The sequence below is a fragment of the Ambystoma mexicanum genome, chromosome 13 (assembly GCF_040938575.1).
Source record: "Ambystoma mexicanum isolate Mex_15411 chromosome 13, UKY_AmexF1_1, whole genome shotgun sequence".
NCBI lineage: Eukaryota > Metazoa > Chordata > Amphibia > Caudata > Ambystomatidae > Ambystoma > Ambystoma mexicanum.
The window spans coordinates 394,090,258-394,109,780 of record NC_090938.1 but is presented as its reverse complement, the minus strand read 5'-3'; the positions used below and the strand labels follow the sequence as shown (position 1 = coordinate 394,109,780).

At 54.1% G+C, this 19,523-nt stretch overlaps 1 protein-coding gene across 1 annotated transcript in view; it reads left to right on the top strand.

Annotated features, from left to right (window-relative positions):
- Positions 1–19,523, top strand: part of IPO4 (importin 4) — a 3,008,003-nt gene that overhangs the window by 1,659,834 nt on the left and 1,328,646 nt on the right. Inside the window, exon 18 of the mRNA XM_069633964.1 lies at positions 9,171–9,282. Within this exon, the coding sequence (XP_069490065.1) occupies positions 9,171–9,282 (112 nt within the window). The remainder of the gene's footprint in view (positions 1–9,170; positions 9,283–19,523) is intronic.

The window sequence follows — 19,523 nt, the reverse complement described above, 5'->3', positions numbered from 1 at the left end:
CTTCATGGCCACCATGATGGAAGAAGCGAGGGGGGGGCATGGTAGTCTCCTCGAGCTCGGAGTCAGCCTCGGAGGAGGAACTGACTGAGGCCGTGAGGAATCTCGAAGTCCAATTCGAGAAGGTTCGATCCCGTAAGGAAGATCCTCGGGAGATAACCGAGGAAGATGACGATGGTGAGGAAGAGCAGCCTTCCCTTCCGGCGCAGCCGGAACCTAGGCTTCAGGATAGCTCGGCGGCCATTTTGTCTGCGATCCAGTCCTTATGTTCTGAGATAAGGACGAGATTACCACGGCCCAGGCCGGAGGACCCGCAACCTGGCCCGTCGGGAAGTCCTCAGAACAAACGACAGAGGACCCAACCCTCTCCTCCACTCGCCCCCGTAAGGCCTACAGTTCCCTCCTCATCCTCCCACGAGTCGGGAGATGACGGTGCGGTGGCCTCGACGACGGGTTCTGAGGGCGACGACGACGGAACGGGTCTCCCGTCGCACGGGCCTCTCCGCCCGACGAGATTGGCTCATTCCACGCCATGATCGCCAGGGCGTCCGAATTGTTCCAGCTCTGCCCGGAGGAGCAGAAAAAGGAAGGTTTCCTCTATCAGCGCTGGGAGGCCAAGAGGAAGATTGTCATCGCGGTGCCTCTAATCGATGACATCTGGGAGGAGGGCCTGTCGGTACTCACAAACCCCTCCACGGCACCAGCCAAACGGGACCGGTACGAGAAGAAATACCGGGTCCCCGAGACCGCTCCCCTGTGCCTCAGGGCCCAGCCAACGCCAGACTCAGTCGTCTCGGCGGCGGCGAAGAAGAAAGCGGCGGGGTCAGGAGCCTCAACGTCGAATTCCCCTCCGGACGGCGAGGGAAAGAAGTTGGACGCCATGGGGCGACGGGTCATTTCGTCGGCGGCGACGAAGATCAAAGCGGCCAACGCCCTGGCGATCGTGGCCCGTTACGACAGGGAGCTCTGGTTTAAGCTGGCCCCCATATTGGACTTCCTGCCGGACGACAAGAGGTCCGAGGCCCTGGAAATACTTCAAGAAGGCGAGGTGGCGTCGGACCACGCCATAACGATGGCAACCGATATTGCCGATACCGGGTTCCGCCAGCTGGGCAACGGAGTTTGCCTACGACGACGGGGTTGGCTCCGGGCGACCGACTTCCGTCAGGACGTCCAGACCAGGGTGTTGGACATGCCGTTCGACTGCAGCAACTTGTTCGGGAAGGCGGTGGATGATTCCCTCCAAGCCATAAAGATGGACACAGAGACGGCCCGCGCCCTAGGAGCCCTTCAGCAACCACGGCCCTTTTGGAGCTCCGGAGGCAGACAGGGGGCCTCCAAGGGATCCAGCGATGGCTCGTCATCCTACCGCCAGGCGGCACGCTCCTCGTCTCAGGAGGCCTACAGTGGTCGTGGCAAGCAGGGAGCGCCTCGTCGGCAAGGTGGCCAGGGCGGCGAGGCCATTACCTCCAAGCAGGACTGAACCGGCTGTGGCCTCGGGCCCCCACCGAAGCACCCCGGTGGGAGGCCGGCTGACGAAGTTCATCGGCGTGTGGAAGTCCATCTCCACCGATCGTTGGGTGCTGGATACCCTGGCAAGAGGACACTCTATCGAATTCCTGAAGAAGTGCCCTCACATTCCACCTGTGGCCAGGCAGGAAAAATCATGTCCCGCAACTGCTGTTGGAAGTACGGGCGATGCTCAGGAAAGGCGCCATCGAGCCCGTCCCGAAGAGGCTCCGGAGCTCCGGGGTGTACTCGAGGTACTTCCTCGTCAGGAAGAAGACGGGCGGCTGGCGTCCCATCCTGGACCTTTGTCGTTTGAACAAATACATCAGGTCACAAAAGTTCAGGATGGTCACCCTCCAGCACGTGCTGGGACAGCTGGAGGAAGGCGACTTCCTATCGTCGCTGGACCTGGAGGATGCATACTTCCACGTTCCCATCCTCAGAAGTCACCGAAAGTTCCTCAGGTTCGTCGTCCAGGGACGCCGCTACCAATTCAGAGCACTGCCGTTCGGATTGAAGTCAGCCCCCAGGGTCTTTACCAAGTGCCTAGCACCTGTGGTGGCGCGGCTGCGCCTGCAGGGGATTCACGTCTACCCCTACCTGGACGACTGGCTCATCCGCTCAAGGACGAGGGAACTCGCCGTCGAACACACTGCGAGGACCGTCCAGCTACTCGGAGACCTGGGATTCGCCATAAATTACCCAAAGTCCCCCCTGGTGCCGTCGCAGGTGGCCCTGTTTCTGGGAGCGAAGCTCGATAAAGTGAGGCGCCTGGCGGCACCGTCGGAAGATCGGACGAAGACCATTCTGGGCAAAGTGCAGCACCTGCTAGCCACGGACGTGGCCAGGGTGAGGTCCATCAAGTCCCTCCTGGGGATGTCCTCTTGCATCTACCTGGTGCGCCTATGCAGACTACGGATGCGCCCTCTTCAAGAATTTCTCGACGCCCGTTGGATGCAGGCGACGGGCACCTTCGAAGACGGGCTCCCCCTCAACGAGGTGTTCCGGCGGGCGATTCAGTGGTGGGGCTTTCGAGCGCACCTCACGGCGGGCAAGGACTTTCAGTTGCCGGCGTACCAGGAGACGGTGACGACGGACGCTTCCCTGGAAGGTTGGGGCGCCCACACCGGAGATCTCCACGCAAGAGGCCTCTGGCTCCCGGAGGAGAGGCTCCTGCACATCAACATCCTGGAACTCCGAGCCGTGTTCTGGGCTCTCAAATCGTTCCTCCAGTCGCTCAAGGGCAAGGTGGTGCGGATCTTCACGGACAACACCACGACAATGTTTTACATACGGAAGCAGGGAGGTACCAGATCCCCAGCCCTATCCAAGGAGGCACAGGATCTGTGGCACTGGGCGGTCGCCCAGGGGATGTTCCTGGCTCCCTTCCACCTGGCAGGAGAAAGAAACACCATCGCCGACTCGCTCAGCAGGGAAATGCGCGCGTGTCACGAGTGGGAGCTGCGCCAGGATCAGGTGGATCAACTCTTCCGACGATGGGGCAAACCCCAAATCGACCTGTTCGCAACAGCGACGAACTCGAAGTGCCAGAGATTCGCCAGCATGTTTCCCCAGCCGAGAAGCATGGGCGATGCGTTCTCGTTCCCCTGGGACGGCCTATACCTGTACGCGTTCCCTCCGTTGCCGTTTCGACTCATCAACCAGCTCAAGAGGTCCCGGTGCAGGATGATCCTCGTCGCACCGGCGTGGCCGAGGCAGATCTGGTTCCCGGACCTTCTGGACTTGTCAACGTCCCCATCCATCAAGCTGTCGGCGGACGCGGATCTCCTCTCCAGAGAAGGAGGCGCCATCTTCCACCACGACCCGGCGTCGCTGAACCTGCAGGCTTGGCTCCTGCAGCGCTAGAGTTTGGAGGGTACGATATACCGGCCGACTGCAGAGAGGTTCTTGCAAAGGCCAGGGCGTCCTCGACTCTCAAATGCTACGGTCACAAGTGGAAGAGGTTCTCTATCTGGTGCCGAGCATAGAAGATGAACCCCCTACGGATTACGGCCCCTCAGGTGCTGCCGTACCTGCTATCGCTGGCAAAGGCTGGGCTAGCCCATGCATCCATTAAAATTCATCTGGCGGCGATCTCCAGATATACCAGAACCACAGGACGGACGTCCCTGTGGTCCCATCGACTGGTGAACGAGTTTATGAAAGGACTGTTCCGGTCGTTCCCGCCGGTGAAGTCCCCGGCCCCGGCGTGGGAACTTAACGTGGTGCTGACTAGGCTCATGGGGCCCCCATTCGAGCCGATGCACTCTGCACGAATGAAGTTTGTGTCGTGGAAGACTGCATTCCTGGTGGCCATTACCTCTGCACGACGAGTGGGAGAGATACAGGCCCTATCCTGCAAAGCACCGTACTTGACTTTCCATGCCTCGAGGGTGGTGCTTAGGACGCACCCCTCCTTTATGCCCAAGGTGCCGTCGGACTTCCATCTTAACGAGCCCCTGGTGTTACCTGTTTTCTTCCCGTCTCCTTCATCGCCGGCTGAGAGGCCTTTGCACTCGCTGGATGTGGCTAGAGCGCTGAAGTTCTACGTGGACAGCACGAAGGGTTTTCGGAGGACATCACAGATGTTTGTGAACTTTGGACCTGTGAATCAAGGGAAGGCTCTTTCGAAGTCTTCTATTTCCAGATGGCTCTCCGGCTGCATCATGCACTGCCACCGGTTGACTAACCGACCGCTGCAAGGCCGTCCGAGAGCCCATTCGACCAGAGCGATCGCTGCTACTACGGTGTTCCTATCTGGTGTGCCCCTGCTGGACATCTGCAGGGCTGCTACGTGGAGGTCGACGCACACCTTCACGAGATTCTACTGCGTCGATCGGGATTCCAGGGAGGAGTCCAGGGTCGGCCAAGCAGTGCTGCGCAACCTGTTCGCTTAAGGTGAGCCTGGTGAGGAGGTAAGAGACGCTTAATGTTGAGTTGTTGTATTGTTTAATGTTGAGCCTGTTTCCACCTCCCGTGGTTGTGCATGTGTGTACTGCTATGTATTCTTATATTCATGAGCATGTGAATCCATGCCAGACCCCATGCTGGAGAAGGAACAAGTTACTTACCTGTAACTGTTGTTCTCCAGCATGGGTCTGGCATGGATTCACATGCGAACCCTCCCGCCTACCCCTCTGCGGCTCTTCACTTGGTCATACTGCCACTTCACGTGCTACCAAATCTGAAGATGGCTGCCAGAGGCGGGGCTTAGGGAGATGGCAGTCATTGGCTGTGGTCAGTATGACGCAGAGATCAGTGATTGGTTACTACTACGAAAGACAGATCAGAAACGAAACTGATACTGATTTTTCTTTACCGAGGATTTCCCAGCCTGACGACGGGGAATATTCATGAGCATGTGAATCCATGCCAGACCCATACTGGAGAACAACAGTTACAGGTAAGTAACTTGTTCCTACCTCAACCCACAGGGGCATTCAATGATGTATTTGATATTTGAACTTTTAAAATTGGAAAAGTGACGGAGAGTCTGTTCCTTTCTCAAAACATCACATTTTTCATCTTTACAGTGAATTTGCAGATGCAGCAGGTCCCATATGGGTGATGTCCCGTCAGATTGCTCCATAGGGTGTTACGCTTTGTCTTTCTTGTGAATCTGGCATGGGTAAGGTGCTCATTAAGATTTTTCGAGCGTTTAAGTACCATGCGCGGCTATGGTTCATCCGTGATCTTTAGTTGCATGAGAGGCCAACATTTTTTTAATATCTGTTTGATCTGTGTTGTGGCTTGACATAATGTGGTAACACAAGTAATTTTCTCTTGTTCATCAATTCTTGGTTTGGGATGTAGTAGAACCTCACAAGGAGTATTCAGAGTCCTCTTATAGTTGTTGCAGATCAGTTTCTTGGGGTATCCCCGGTCTTGTAGTCTTCCTTGTAATTCGGATCCGTGATGTCGGAAATCCATTTTCTCAGTGCAATTGTGTCATATATGCAAAAATTGCCCATATTGCAAATTGTCTGAGTTTTCGCGGGTGGGAGCTCTTGTAATGAAGTAAATAGTTTCTGTCAGTACTTTTCTTGAAGAGTGTGCAGACCAGGTGGTTGTCTTTGGCTGTTATTCTGAGATCGAGAAGGTTGCTGCTTGTGTGGTCAGATTCCAATGAAAAAGATATGTATGGATGACAAGAGTTGAGCCAATTTTGAAAATTCAGCAAGGTATCCAGATCCCCCTCCCAGATGAAGATCACATCATCAATATCTCTTTCAATTGCTGCTGATATTGAAAAAGGGGTTGGCTTGATCTAATACAAAAGTCCTTTCAAATTCTGCCATGAAGATGATGGCTAGACTGGGGGCAAATGCTGCCCCATTGCAGTACCACAGAACTGCAGATAAAACTTTTTTTCTTTCAATGATTGTTTGTTTGTCAAGGCCAATTCTAGTAATTTGATGATGAAATTCGTAGGGACCGTTCTCTGTGTCATGTGGTGGGTAACGTAGGTCTGCATGCATTCGATGGCCTCAGTCTGCGGAATGCTTGTGTATAAGGATTGTATGTCCATAGTGGTGATGTGGCTAGAGACAGGATTAGGTAGCAGATCTTCAAAACACCGGATGGTGGCCATGGTGTCCCTCAGGTATGTCGGGGTTTTCTGACACAGTGGGTTCGAGAATCGAGCCGCAGCCGTAAACTATAGGTCTTACGGGTGGACTTTGGGCATCCTTGTGCATTTTGCGTAATGCGTAGAATGCTGGAGTGCGTCCTTCTGAGGTGTTAAGGAATTCCTCTTCCTTCTTTATCCACTGGTGCTGCAGAGCGTATGTTGTAATCGCCTGTATTTGTTGTTTGATCTCCAGAGTGGGATCTTTCTTCAATTTTCTATAATTGGTGCCATCATCCAGTAATGTAGTTACCATAATTCGATATTGTTCTCTGCTTTGAATGACTATTCCTCCACCTTTGTCGATCGGCTTGATGACAATCGCCTGATTTTCAGCCAGATTTTTCAATGATTTGCGCTCCTCATTTGTCAAGTTGTCTTTGTTCTTTAGTGTTGGCTTGTATTTTCTGAACTTCCGTAATACACATTTTTCCAATATTGGCTTGATGCTACTCTGCATGATGTCATTGTGTATTTACCTGATCAGGCTCTGCAGGTTGCGGATGCAACAACTTAAGCAATTCCTGGACGCTCGGTGGATCCAGGTGTCCGGAAGCTTCACGGAAAAGATTCTCTACAAGGTGTTCCGTCGAGTGATAAGGTGGTGGGGCATGCTCTCCGGGGGCACAGATTTACAGAGCCCCCCCATACAAGGAGACAGTCACCATAGACGCTTCCCTGGAGGGCCGGGAGGCCCACATCGGAATGTCTCAACCCCATAGGCCTATGGCTACCAGAGGAGAGGGAGCTCCACATCAATGTCCTGGAACTGCGAGCAGTATTTTGGGCCCTGAAGTCGTTCTTCCCGTCCCTCAAGGGCAAGGTGTTGAGGGTCTTCATGGACAATACCACCACAATGTTTTACATCAGGAAGCAGGGGGCACCAGAACCCCAGGGCTCTCCAGAGAGGTGCAGAACTTGTGGCAATGGGCCGTCACCCAGGGGATGTTCCTCATACTGTTACACCTGGCAGGAGTCAAGAACCCATCGCGGACTCACTCAACAGGGAGCTGCACCCTTGCCATTTGTGGGAGCATCGGCAGGAGCAATTGGGCAGCCTCTTCCTCAAGTGGGGCAGAACCCCAATCAATCTGTTTGCGACGGCGACGAACTCCAAATGCGAGATACGCCAGCAGGTTCCACCAGCCGAAGAGCATGGGGGGCCGCGTTTTCCTTCCCGTGGGAAGGCCTGTTCCTGTATGCGTTCTTTCCATTGCTGCTGCGAGTCATCAATCAACTCAAGCGGTGCTGATTCGGGATGATCCTCGTCTCCCCGGCGTGGCCGAGACAGATTTGGTACCCGGACCTTCTCAGTCTGTTGACGTCACTGCCAGTCAAGCTGCCAGTGGTCGCGGATCTGCCCGTCAGAGAAGGAGGCGCAATCCTACATCATGACCCAAGATCGCTGAACCTGAAGGCCTGTCTCCTGCAGCCTTCAAGTTTGGTGGGTACAAGCTACTGGCGGACTGCAATGAGGTCCTTGCCAGGGCCAGAGCGTCGTCGACTCTTAATTACTACTGGCACAAGTGGAAACGTTTCGACACATGATGCAGGACGCAGGAGATCAACCCTCTGAGGGTCATGGCCCACAGATCCATCCATACTTGTTGTCCTTGGCCAAGGCGGGGAATGCACATGCCTCCATCAAAGTGCACCTGGAGGCGATCTCCCGCTACACCAGTTCTCCGGGATGGTCTTCTCTTTGGTCATATAGTCTAGTCAAGGAGTTCCTCAAAGGACTGTTTCTCTCGTTCTCGCCGGTGAAGGCAACTGCCCCGGTGTGGGAACTCAACGTGGTACTGACGAGGCTCATGGGGGCCCCCTTCGAGCCTATGCATCAAACCTTTCTCAAGTTCCTTACCTGGAAAACCGCTTTTCCCGTGCCCATCACCACTGCCAGGAGGGTAGGTTAGATCCAGGCCCTGCCTGGCCTTACCTCACTTTTCATGACACAAGGGTGGTGCTGCAGATGCACTCCTCCTTCATGCCAAAGGTTCAGTCGGAATTCCACATCAACGATTCTTTGGTGTTGCCTGTGTTTTTTCCAACACCTTTCTCGCCAGCTGAAAGGATTTTGCAATGGCTGGATGTGGTGTGTGCTCTGAAGTTCTATATGGCACGCACAAAGAGTTTCCGGAAGACGTCTCAACTTTGCTTCAACTTTGGTCCTGTGAACCATGGGAAAGCTTTGTCCAAGGCTTCCATTTCCAGGTGGTTCTCAAGCTGTATCACGCACTGTCACCGGTTGGCAAACTGATCGCTGCTCGGCCGTCTGATAGCCCATTCCCTCATAACGATTGCTGCAACTACGGTGTTCCTGTCTGGTGTGCGCCTGCTGGACATCTGCTGGGCTGCTATATTGAGGCCTCACACCTTCACAAAATTCTACTGCATCGACAGGGAGGTAAGATTAATTGCCTCTGTTGATCCTTGCCACCTCCCGTGCTTGTGTAATGATGTACTCTCATGTATTTATTCATGAGCATGTGAATCCATGCCAGACCCCATGCTGGAGAAGGAACACGTTACTTACATGTAGCTATTGTTCTCCAGCATGGGTCTGGCATGAATTCACATGCAAACCCTCCCTCCTACCGCTCTGTGGCTCTTCTTGGTCATACTGTCACTTTACTTGCTACCAAATCTGAAGATGGCTGCCTTAGGGAGAGGTCAGTCATTGGCTGGGGGCAGTATGACCCAGAGCTCAGTGATTGGTTTATAGGAGAAAGACAGTTTGTAAGTGAAACATTTTTTTTCTTTTACCAAAGATTCCCGGCCTGACAGGAATATTCATGAGCATGTGAATCTATGCCAGACCCATGCCGGAGAACAATAGTTACAGGTAAGTAACTTGTTCCTGATGTCTTTTAAGTAATATGAGTTGTGCTATCTTGGCAGTCACGCAGATTAGTGTCTGTTGAGAGGGCTTGTGGGAAAAAGGGTTAAACTGTTTAGTGCTTAGGTTTCAGATAGTAGTGTGGATAGAATTTGTTGATTACATCTATCCTGGAAGTCTCATTATTCTATACTCTTTCAGGTACAGCCTATTCGCGGCACTCTCCCTCATCATGGAGGATGGAATTGCGCCACATCTTGAACACATGACAACCTTGATGGTTCTTTCTCTTAAATCCAGGGAGGGCGTTGTGGTAAGATGCACCTCATATCAGTGGATAAAGCTGCATTTCATGTAATCCACTTGTGCATTCAGTGTGTAGGTGTTATTAAATCCCTTTAATTCCCGTGGTGTGCTCTTAGTGTAGATGATGATTGGTTGTGTGAAGAACAACCTTCCATTGCTGCCCTTGTGAATGCTAATCAAAATGATTATTTTCTTATATGCTGTTCTGTATATCTTTGAATCTCAGGAAAGAAGTTCTTGGTACACTAGTCAAGAATTCAGCACAGTAAAATACCAAGCAGATGCCTCTGGTTTTCCTGTGTTTTCACTCTTTAATCGGTTCACATGGTCACTTAACATATCACCATTTATTCTCTTCTGTTTCTAGCATTTATCTGTGATACAATGGCCATAATAACAAGCTCCAAATTATAAGCCAATACTTACTGCTCAATGCGCATTTGAAAGGCATTGAAGAGTGTCTGAGAGTTGTGTGTGTGTGTAATAAAATAGGAAATGTTTGTCAGTGAATACTATATAGTAAGTACATCAAAGCTTATGAACCGAGAATGATTAGCAAGATTCACCAGTTATACAGCACACACCACTAACAGAATGTAATCTCTGCACTGGTATGTGTTATTACGCAACTCAATGGTACGCAGGTCTTCGCCATTGTCTTTAGCTATTTTGATGCTCGGCCACAAATCTTAAGCCAGATTTCATGAAGGGATTGGTAATGCTCTCACCACCAAAATCAGCCTTAATCTGATGTTGGGTTTAGCAAAGGGAGATAGAACATGGTTGACCCGAGGATGTCGATCTCACTGAGAAAAACCTACTGGCATAATACCACCACTCGACAAACAATCTCTGAAGGGGGAAACAAGAAGGTGGTCAAGAAATCAACTAGCATTTGCAAACAACTGCCCTAACTGGTAAATGCTACTGAGAGGGAAGGCTTGATGAAACAGCCTCTGTTAAATTGTACAGAGACTAGGAATTGACCTGGAAATCACTGGCCACTCTCTTGGAAACTGACTGAACCGTGATTGAGTAATGGAGTCACCTTCTTGGATTGGAGAAAGAAAAGAGGTCACAGGTTATATCCTTGTTCAGGAACATGTCATATGTGGGTGTGCTGTAGATGTTCATGAATTGTAACGTGGGCTTGTACATGGGATTTGTGAGAACTTTCGGGCAAACGGGAGAACACACTTGCAGTGGTAGCAGGAGTAAGAGACCACAGTAAAGAGACTGCATCATGTGTAGTGGAAGGTTGGACCTTGGAAGCAGGAGCAGCCCAACCGGAAGAACATCCAAAAGATCTGCATCGACATGGATGGATTTTGGAATAACACGTCCTTTATGGATGTGGTAAGACACAGACAAGACTCACCGAGAACTGCTGGGAGGACCAGATCGCCCAGGAGAGTTGCAGAGCAACGCAGCGTGCGCCCGTGATCCTCAAGAAAGGTGAGGAGGAATGCTTGGCAAAGCAGAAGCCTCGCAATAAGGAATACTTGTTAAAGCACAGGCATGAGCCGTACAAGGGCTTAAAGCACAGGTATGAGCCGCACAAGGGCTTAAGTGCCACGCACTGATACGGGGGGGGGGGGTGAGTAAGGGGTGAGGAGGCCCCGAAGCAGCACCCACAGTCCGTTGCCCAAGCCGTGGAGGTCTTGTTGGACGAAGACCAGCAGTCCTTACACATGGTCCACAAGGACATTGAACAGGAGGGTGACGACGGCGCAGGGCTTAGTTTTCCTGTTCTGCCTTCTAAACCGAGGGACATTTCCTTGGATATTCTGTCAACCCGGCACACCTTGGTGTCGGAGATCCAGATGAGAATGGCTCCGGCACCTGTGGCCACCCCCCGAGGTCTCCCATCAACTTCCGGCGAAGAAGAGGAAGCGTAATCTGATGCACCCATTTCAAACTTCGCCACCACGTTGGTTCCCCTCTCCCCCTGCAGACCCCCAGACACAGGGACGGATACGGCCACAGCGACGAGGATATTGTTGCAACGGATGGCGAATCTCCACTTTTGGATGCACTACATAGGGTGTCCTAAACGGATGAGGTGGGATCGTTCCACTCCATGATCTCCAGATCCTCAGAGCTATTCTAGCTAGTGCCCAAGGAAACCAAGGAGGGCGTCTTCTACTAGAGGCATGAGGAAGACGTATTCTGGACGAGATTTGGGAAGAGGGCCTGGCCCTCATGAAGATCCCTTGCACGGCTCCAGCCAGACAGCATAAGCTGGAGAAGAAATATTGGGTGCCAGACTCTGCACCCAAGTGCTTGAGGTCGCAGCCATTGTCGGATTCGGTGGTTTTGGCGGCCGTGAGGAAACGGTCGACCAACCCATCCTTGTCTTCGGCCCCTCCGGACAGCAAGGGGAAGAGGATGGACGCCATGGGAAAGAAGGTGATCTACACCGCAGCGTCTACTATCAAGGCAGCCAACACACTGGCCAGGTATGACAGGGAGTTGTGGTACAAGCTGGGGCATATTCTCATATTCTAGAGATCCTCCCAGATAATAAAAAGATGGAGACAATCGCTCTCTTCCAGGTAGGGGAGGTAGCGTCTGATCACGCCAATACAGTGACATTGGACGTCGCTGACATGGGTTCCGGCAAATGGGGACCAGTGTCTGTCTATGTCGACAAGGCTGGGTGAAGGTCACGAATTTCCGGCAGAGGTCTAAGCAAAGGTGCTGGATATGCCCTTCGACAGAGAGAACTTATTTGGGAAAATCGTCGACAAGTCCCTCCAGGCCATCAAAGCAGATATGGAGATGGCCCGTTGCCTGGGCACCCTCCAGCAGCTCCTCTCTAATTTTCTTTCCTCCAAGGGAAAGTCGAGCACATCTTCGAAAGGCTTCTCCACATCATACCATCAACCTTCCAGATCCACAACTCAGGAAGTCTACGGAGGCGGTTCCCAGGCCTGCGGTAGCGGAGGACAGAGTTGCCGTCGCCCGCAGGGCAAGACGCCAGCGCCGAAGCAAGCCTGAACGGGTCAGGATGTAGTTTCCCCACTCGTGCACCCCGGTGGGAGGCCGGCTGACTAAGTTAGTCAAAGAGTGGAGAAAGATCACCACTGACAGATGGGTGCCAGACACACTCACCCAAGGACAATGGGTGCTGGACACTCATCCAAGGACACACCCTGCAATTTCAACGCAGGTGTCCGCAGATCCTTCCAGTTACCTGTCAGGAGCAGCACATCCCTCGGTTCCTGGAAGAGCTACGGTCCATGCTGCGAAAAGAGGCAATGGAGCTAGTTCCCCCAGTGACTCCGGGGCTCCGGAGTCTATTCCAGATACTTTCTGGTCAGAAAGAAGACGGAGGGCTGCAGGCCCATCATAGACCTACGACGTCTGAGCAAATACCTAAAGTCCCAAAAAATCAGGATGGTTACATTGCAACATGTTCTTGGCCAACTGGAAAGAGGATACTTCTTGACGTTGTTGGACCTGGAGGACGCCTAATTCCACGTCCCCATTCACAGGAAACATTGGTAGCGTCTACGTTTCGTGGCACATGGACAGCACTACTTGTTCAAGGCCCTCACTTTCGGCTTGAAGTCAGCCCCCAGAGTGTTAGCGAAATGCCTGGCGCCGGTGGCGGCCCATCTATGTCTAGAGGGCATACCCGTATAGCCATACCTGGACGACTTGCTGATCCGCTTCCCCGAGCTGGCTGACTGGGGACACGGAGGCGACTGTCCGGCTACGAACAGATCTTGAATTCTCAGTCAACTATCCAAAGTCCTGCTTAACGCCATCACAGAACACGCTGTTCCGAGGCACCAGACACAATACAGTGTCTTGCCTGGCATCTCCCTTGGAGGAGGGGATAGCAACCATTCTGGGGAAGGTGCATCGGTTGTCTTTGACCAAGATGGCCACGGTGCGGGCCATCAAGTCGTTACTGGGCATGATGTCCTACATCTACCTCATACGGCTCTGCAGGTTGCAAATGCGACCCCTTAAGGTATTCCTGGACGCTCGCTGGATACAGGTGTTAGGAAGCTTCACGGACAAGATATCTTAACGACTAGTTCTGTCAGGCGATAGTATGGTGGGGCGTTCGCTCCAACATGGCCCAAGGCACAGGGTTTCAAAGCCCTCCATACCAGGAGACCCTCACCACGGACGCTTGCCTGGAGGGCTGCGGAGCCCACATCGGACGTCTACCCGCCAGAGGCCTGTGGCTGCCGTAGGAGAAGGATCTCCTCATTAATATCCTGGAGCTGTGGGCAGTGTTCTGGGCACTCAAGTCTTTCCTTTCATCCCTGAAGGGCAATTTGGTGAGGATCTTCAGACACCACAACCACCATGTTTTACATCAGGAAGCCGGGGGCACTTGATCTCCAGCGCTCTCCAAGGAAGCGCAGGACTTGTGGCGCTGCGCCGTCGGACAGGGGATGTTCTTCACCATTGTAGACTCCCTCAGCACGGAACTGCTTTACTGCCACGAGTGAGCGCTTAGTCAGGATCATGTGGACCGCCTGTACGTTAAGTGGGGCAAGACCCAGATAGATATGTTTGCGATGGTGGCGGACTTCCAAGTGCCAGAAGTTTGCCAGCAGGTTCCACCAGCCGAGGAGCCTGGGGGACGTGTTCCCCTTCCTGTGGGAGTGTTTGTTCCTGTAAACATTCCCTGCCCCCCCCCCCCCCTGTTCCCTCTCCTGCCTCGAATCATCAACACACTCAGTGTCCATGCAAGATGATACTCCATCCCCTCAGCGTGGCCAAAGCAGATTTGGTATCCGGACCTTCTCAGCTTGTCCGGATCGCCTCCGGTCAAGCTGCCAGTCGTTCCAGATCTTCTCACCAGAGAAGCGATCGCAATCCTTCATCACAGCCCAGGATCGCTGAACTGGTGAGCTTGGCTCCTGCAGCCCTAGAGTTTGGACGAAAAGAATTTTGCGTACTGGAAGGAGGGCCTTGCCAAGGCCAGTGTGTCGTCGACTTTGAGGTGCTACTGTCACAAGTGGAAGCGTTTCGCTATGTGGTGCCGGTCTCAGAGGATTACCCTTCTAAGGGTCACGGCCCAGCAGATCCTTCCATACTTGATATCCTTGGCCAAGGCCGGATTGGCACACGCCTCTATCAAGGTACATCTGGCGGCTATCTCCCGCTACACCAGGTCAACAGGAAGATCTTCACTTTGGTCCCATTGACACGTCAAGGAGTTCCTCAAAGGACTTTTTTGACCTTTCCCGCCGGTGAAGGCTCCTGCCCCGGCGTGGGAACGCAACGTGGTTATGACGAGGCTCATGGTTGGGGGGGGGGGCCTTCGAGCCTATCATCAGGCCCCTCTCAAGTTCCTGTCGTGGGAAACTGCTTTCCTTGTGGCCATCGCCTCTGCCGGGGAAGGTAGATGAGATCCAAACCCTATCCTGCAAGCAACCATACCTGACCTTCCTGCCCCGGCGTGGGAACGCAACGTGGTTATGACGAGGCTCATGGTTGGGGGGGGGGGGGCCTTCGAGCCTATGCATCAGGCCCCTCTCAAGTTCCTGTCGTGGGAAACTGTTTTCCTTGTGGCCATCGCCTCTGCCGGGGAAGGTAGATGAGATCCAAACCCTATCCTGCAAGCAACCATACCTGACCTTCCACAAATCGAAGGTGGGGCTGCGCACGCACAAGTCTTTCATGCCGATGGTTCCTTCGGAATTCCACCTCAACAATTCTTTGGTGTCACTTGTTTTTTTCCCTAAGCCTTCGTCACCGGCTGCACTCGCTGGACGTTGCTCCTGCCCTGAAGTTATACTTGACACGCACAGAGAGTTTTCGGAAGACTTCTCAACTGTTGATGAACTTTGGTCCTGTGGACCATGGGAAGGCCTTGTCCAAGGCTTCCATTTCAAGCTGACTCAACGGCTGCATCCCACACTGCCATCGGTTTGGCAAACCGACCACTGCCCGGCCGTCCGAGAGCCCACTCCACCAGAGCGATCGCTGCAACGACAGCGTTTCTGGCTGGTGTGCACCTGCTGGACATCTGCAGGGCTGCTTCGTGGAGGTCCACGCACACCTTAACAAAATTCTACTGTGTCGACAGGGATTCCAGGTAGGATTCCAGAGTCAGCCACGCAGTGCTATGCAACCTGTTCGCTTGAGGGGAGTCTGTTCTAGAGGTAAGAGTTATTGCTTCTGTTGAGCCTTGCCACCTCCTGTGGTTGAGTAATGTTGTAATGCTATGTATTAGTTATTCATGAGCATGTGAATCCATGCCAGAGCCCATGCTGGAGAAGGTTAAAGTTACTTACCTGTAACTATTGTTATCCCGCATGGGTCTGGCATGGATTCACATGCAAACCCTCCCTCCGACCCCTCTGCCGCGGCTCTAAGTCATACTACCGCTTTACGTGCTTACCAAATCTGAAGATGGCTGCTAGAGGAGAGGCTTAGGGAGAGGACTGTTATTGGATGGGGGGAGTGTGACCGAGAGGACAGTGATTGGTTTAAAGGAGAAATATAGTTTTTAAGGGAAAGTGAAACTGTTTTTTTCTTTTACCGAGGATTCCCAGCTTGACGACAGGGAATATTCATGAGCATGTGAATCCATGTCAGACCCATGCTGAAGAACAATAGTTACAGGTAAGTAACTTTAACCTTCTCCAGCATGGGGTCTGGCATGGATTGACATGCTCATGAATATTCCCCGTCGTCAGGCTGGGAATCCTCGGTAAAGAAAAATCAGTATCAGTTTCGTTTCTGATCTGTCTTTCGTAGTAGTAACCAATCACTGATCTCTGCGTCATACTGACCACAGCCAATGACTACCCTCTCCCTAAGCCCCGCCTCTTGCAGTCATCTTCAGATTTTTACCGCACGTTCAAGTGTTGGGATCCTCGTGCTATTGCTCTCGAGCGTTAGTGCTTTTTTCGCGCTTTTTCTTAGGAAAATTTTCTCTTTTTCGTCAAAAGAGCCTCAAGCTCCACCGTTTCTTTATCCGATCAACGGGGACCCGTGTCAGATTCTTCTACGCCCCTCAAGGGTGAAGATTTCGTCGAGCCACTCTTTTGGAGGACTCCAGAAGTTTCTCAGGCCCATCTCGGACATGGCCAAGGAGAAGGGAAGCTCGACGCCCGGAAAGCTGTTCAGGGTCTGCCCTGGATGCCAGCTTCAGAATGTCTTCAAGGAGGACGAACACTCCCTTTGCCTTTACTGCCTGCATGAAGACAAGATGCACGTGGAGAAGGACTGTGCGTTTTGCGGCAATATGTCGGAGCGGACCATGAAGGACCGCCATCAGCGTCTCGCCAACTGGCTGGAAGGAAAGAGCCCGTCAGGCGAGAAGAAGTCGTCCGAGCGGTCTTCTAAGACCTTTGAGGGCGCCCCGGCGACGGGGGTCCAACAGAAGGCCAAGTACCGCGAGTCCGCTGGCACCGGGAGCGCCGAACGGTCGGGCTCTACGGGCGCCAGGCAGGGCGCATCCTCCCCGGCGCCATCAACCACGAGCCAACGCTCTGGCTCGGGTAAGAGGAAGGCCGAGCACCCGGCGAAGCTCCTGGAGAGACCCCGGTCGTGCTCGAAGGCCCCATCGAAGGGGGAGCGAGGTGGTGACCCTCCCCCCAAGGAGAAGGCGGTGAGCGCACATAAGGTGGTGAAAGCCTTGATCCATCCGGCCAAGGCCTCTATCGAGACAGTCGCGGCGGCCCTGGCTCAGCCTGTGGAGACTACACCAGTGGTGGCGACCTCGGGGCCCAGAATCTCCCTGCCACCGCGAAGGGAGTCCTCTTTCATGCCCATCGACAGGACCCCCGTGAAACCTCCGACGGAGAAGAAAAAGGGGGTGCAGGAGGTCGTCGTGGATTCGGCCTCAACCTCTGAGGAGCTGATGGAAGTCTTAGGCCACGGCGCTGGCGTGAAAGAAGACCATCCTGTCGGGAGGGACCCCGACGTGGGAGACGACGAGAATGTCGAGGGTGCCAACGGGGCTCCTGATCGCCCGTCGGAACCCCCTCAACCAGTGCCGCAAGACAACTCGGCGGCCATTTTGTTGGCTATACAGTCCTTATGCTCGGAGATAAGGACGAGACTGCCGTTACCACCAACGGAGGAACCGCTCCCGACGGGGGACCCAGAGCCAGGCCCTTCTGGGAGCCCTCCTCTTAAGAGAAGAAGGATTCATCCTCCACCTCCTTTTCAACCTTCGCGCCCTGCTCAGCCCTCCTCCCCGTCCACGACATGTGGGGATGATACAGGGACTGACACGGCCGCGACGGGTACTGACGACAAGGTTTACGACGAGGATCTCCCGTCGTCACCTCCCACCCGGGCTTCCCCGCCCGACGAGATTGGATCGTTTCACGCCATGATCGCCAGGGCATCCGAGCTTTTCCAGCTCTGCCCAGAAGAGAAGAAGGAAGGTTTCCTTTATCAACGGCGCAAGACCAAGAGGAAGACGGTCCTTGCTGTACCTCTACTGGACGATATCTGGGATGAGGGTCTCGCCCTCCTCAAGAACCCATCCACAACGCCGGCTAGAAGGGATCGGTACGAGAAGAAGTACCGGGTCCCGGACGCGGCCCCCTTGTGCCTTCGGGCACAGCCGACCCCGGACTCGGTCGTCTCCGCGGCGGCCAGGAAGAAAGCGGGGGGGGGGGCACGGCCTCTACATCAACATACCCGCCGGACGGCGAGGGAAAGAAATTGGACACGATGGGACGCAGAGTCATCTCATCGGCAGCGATGACGATTAAGGCTGCCAACTCCTTGGCTATCGTAGCCCGCTACGACAGGGAGTTGTGGTACAAACTCGGCCCCCTGCTGGACTTCCTACCAGACGACAAGAGGGCGGAGGCCCTAGAGATCTTGCAGGAAGGAGAAGTGGCGTCGGACCACGCCATTACGATAGCGACGGACATCGCGGACACTGGATTTCGCCAGTTGGGCAACGGCGTGTGCCTTAGGCGGCGTGGATGGCTCAAGGCTACTGACTTCCGTCAGGACGTGCAGACCAGAGTCTTGGACATGCCCTTCGACGGGAGCAACCTGTTTGGGAAAACAGTGGACGATTCCCTACAGGCCATCAAGGCGGACACGGAGACGGCCTGGGCTCTTGGTGTTCTCCAGCAACGACGGCCGCCCTTTCGGAGCGGTGGAGGCAAACAGGGTGCCTCCAAAGGTTCCAGCGGCGGATTTTCCACCTATCGTCAAGCGGCCCGTTCGTCGTCACAGGAAGCCTACAGGGGACGAGGCAAGTCGGGCGGACCCCGCCGTCGTCGCCAAGGAGGACAAGGCGGCAAAGCCTCGTCGAAGCAGGACTGAACCGGCCGTGGGGTCGGGCCCCCACCGAAGCACCCCGGTGGGAGGCCGGCTGACCAGCTTCGTCAGCGTGTGGGAGTCAATCTCCACCGACCGTTGGGTGCTGGACGCCCTGGCTCAGGGTCACGCGCTCGAGTTTCTAAAGAGGTGCCCGCGCGTCCCCCCTGTGGCCAGGAAGGAACATCACGTCCCTCAACTTCTCTTGGAGGTAAGGGCGATGCTCAGGAAGGGCGCCATCGAGCTCGTCCCAAAGAGGCTTCGGGGCTCCGGAGTTTACTCAAGATACTTCCTCGTGAAGAAGAAGACGGGAGGATGGCGTCCCATCCTGGACCTACGACGACTGAACAAATTCATCAAGGCTCAGAAGTTCAGGATGGTCACCCTCCAACACGTCCTGGGTCAACTGGAGGAGGGCGATTTCCTGTCGTCGTTGGATTTGGAGGATGCCTACTTCCATATCCCCATCCTAAAGGGACACCGAAAGTTTCTCAGATTCGTGGTCCAAGGGCGTCACTACCAGTTCAGAGCCCTTCCCTTCGGATTGAGGTCGGCACCCAGGGTGTTCACCAAGTGCCTTGCACCTGTGGCGGCGCGGCTGCGCCTAGAGGGGATCCACGTCTACCCCTACCTGGACGACTGGCTCATCCGGGCGAAGGAGCTCGCCGTGGAGCACACGGCAAGGACCGTCCAACTACTCACGGACCTGGGATTCTCCATAAACTACGCCAAGTCCCACCTGGTGCCCGCGCAAGACGCGCTGTTTCTGGGAGCGAAGCTCGACACAGTGTCGCTTCTGGCCTCTCCGTCGGAGGAAAGGACGAGGGCCATCTTGGGCAAGGTGCAGCGGATGCTGGTTGCGGTCGCGGCCAGGGTGAGTTCCATCAAGTCCCTCCTCGGAATGATGTCTTCTTGCATTTATCTCATCTGCCTGTGCAGGCTCCGGATGCGCCCGTTGCAGGAGTTCCTGGACGCACGCTG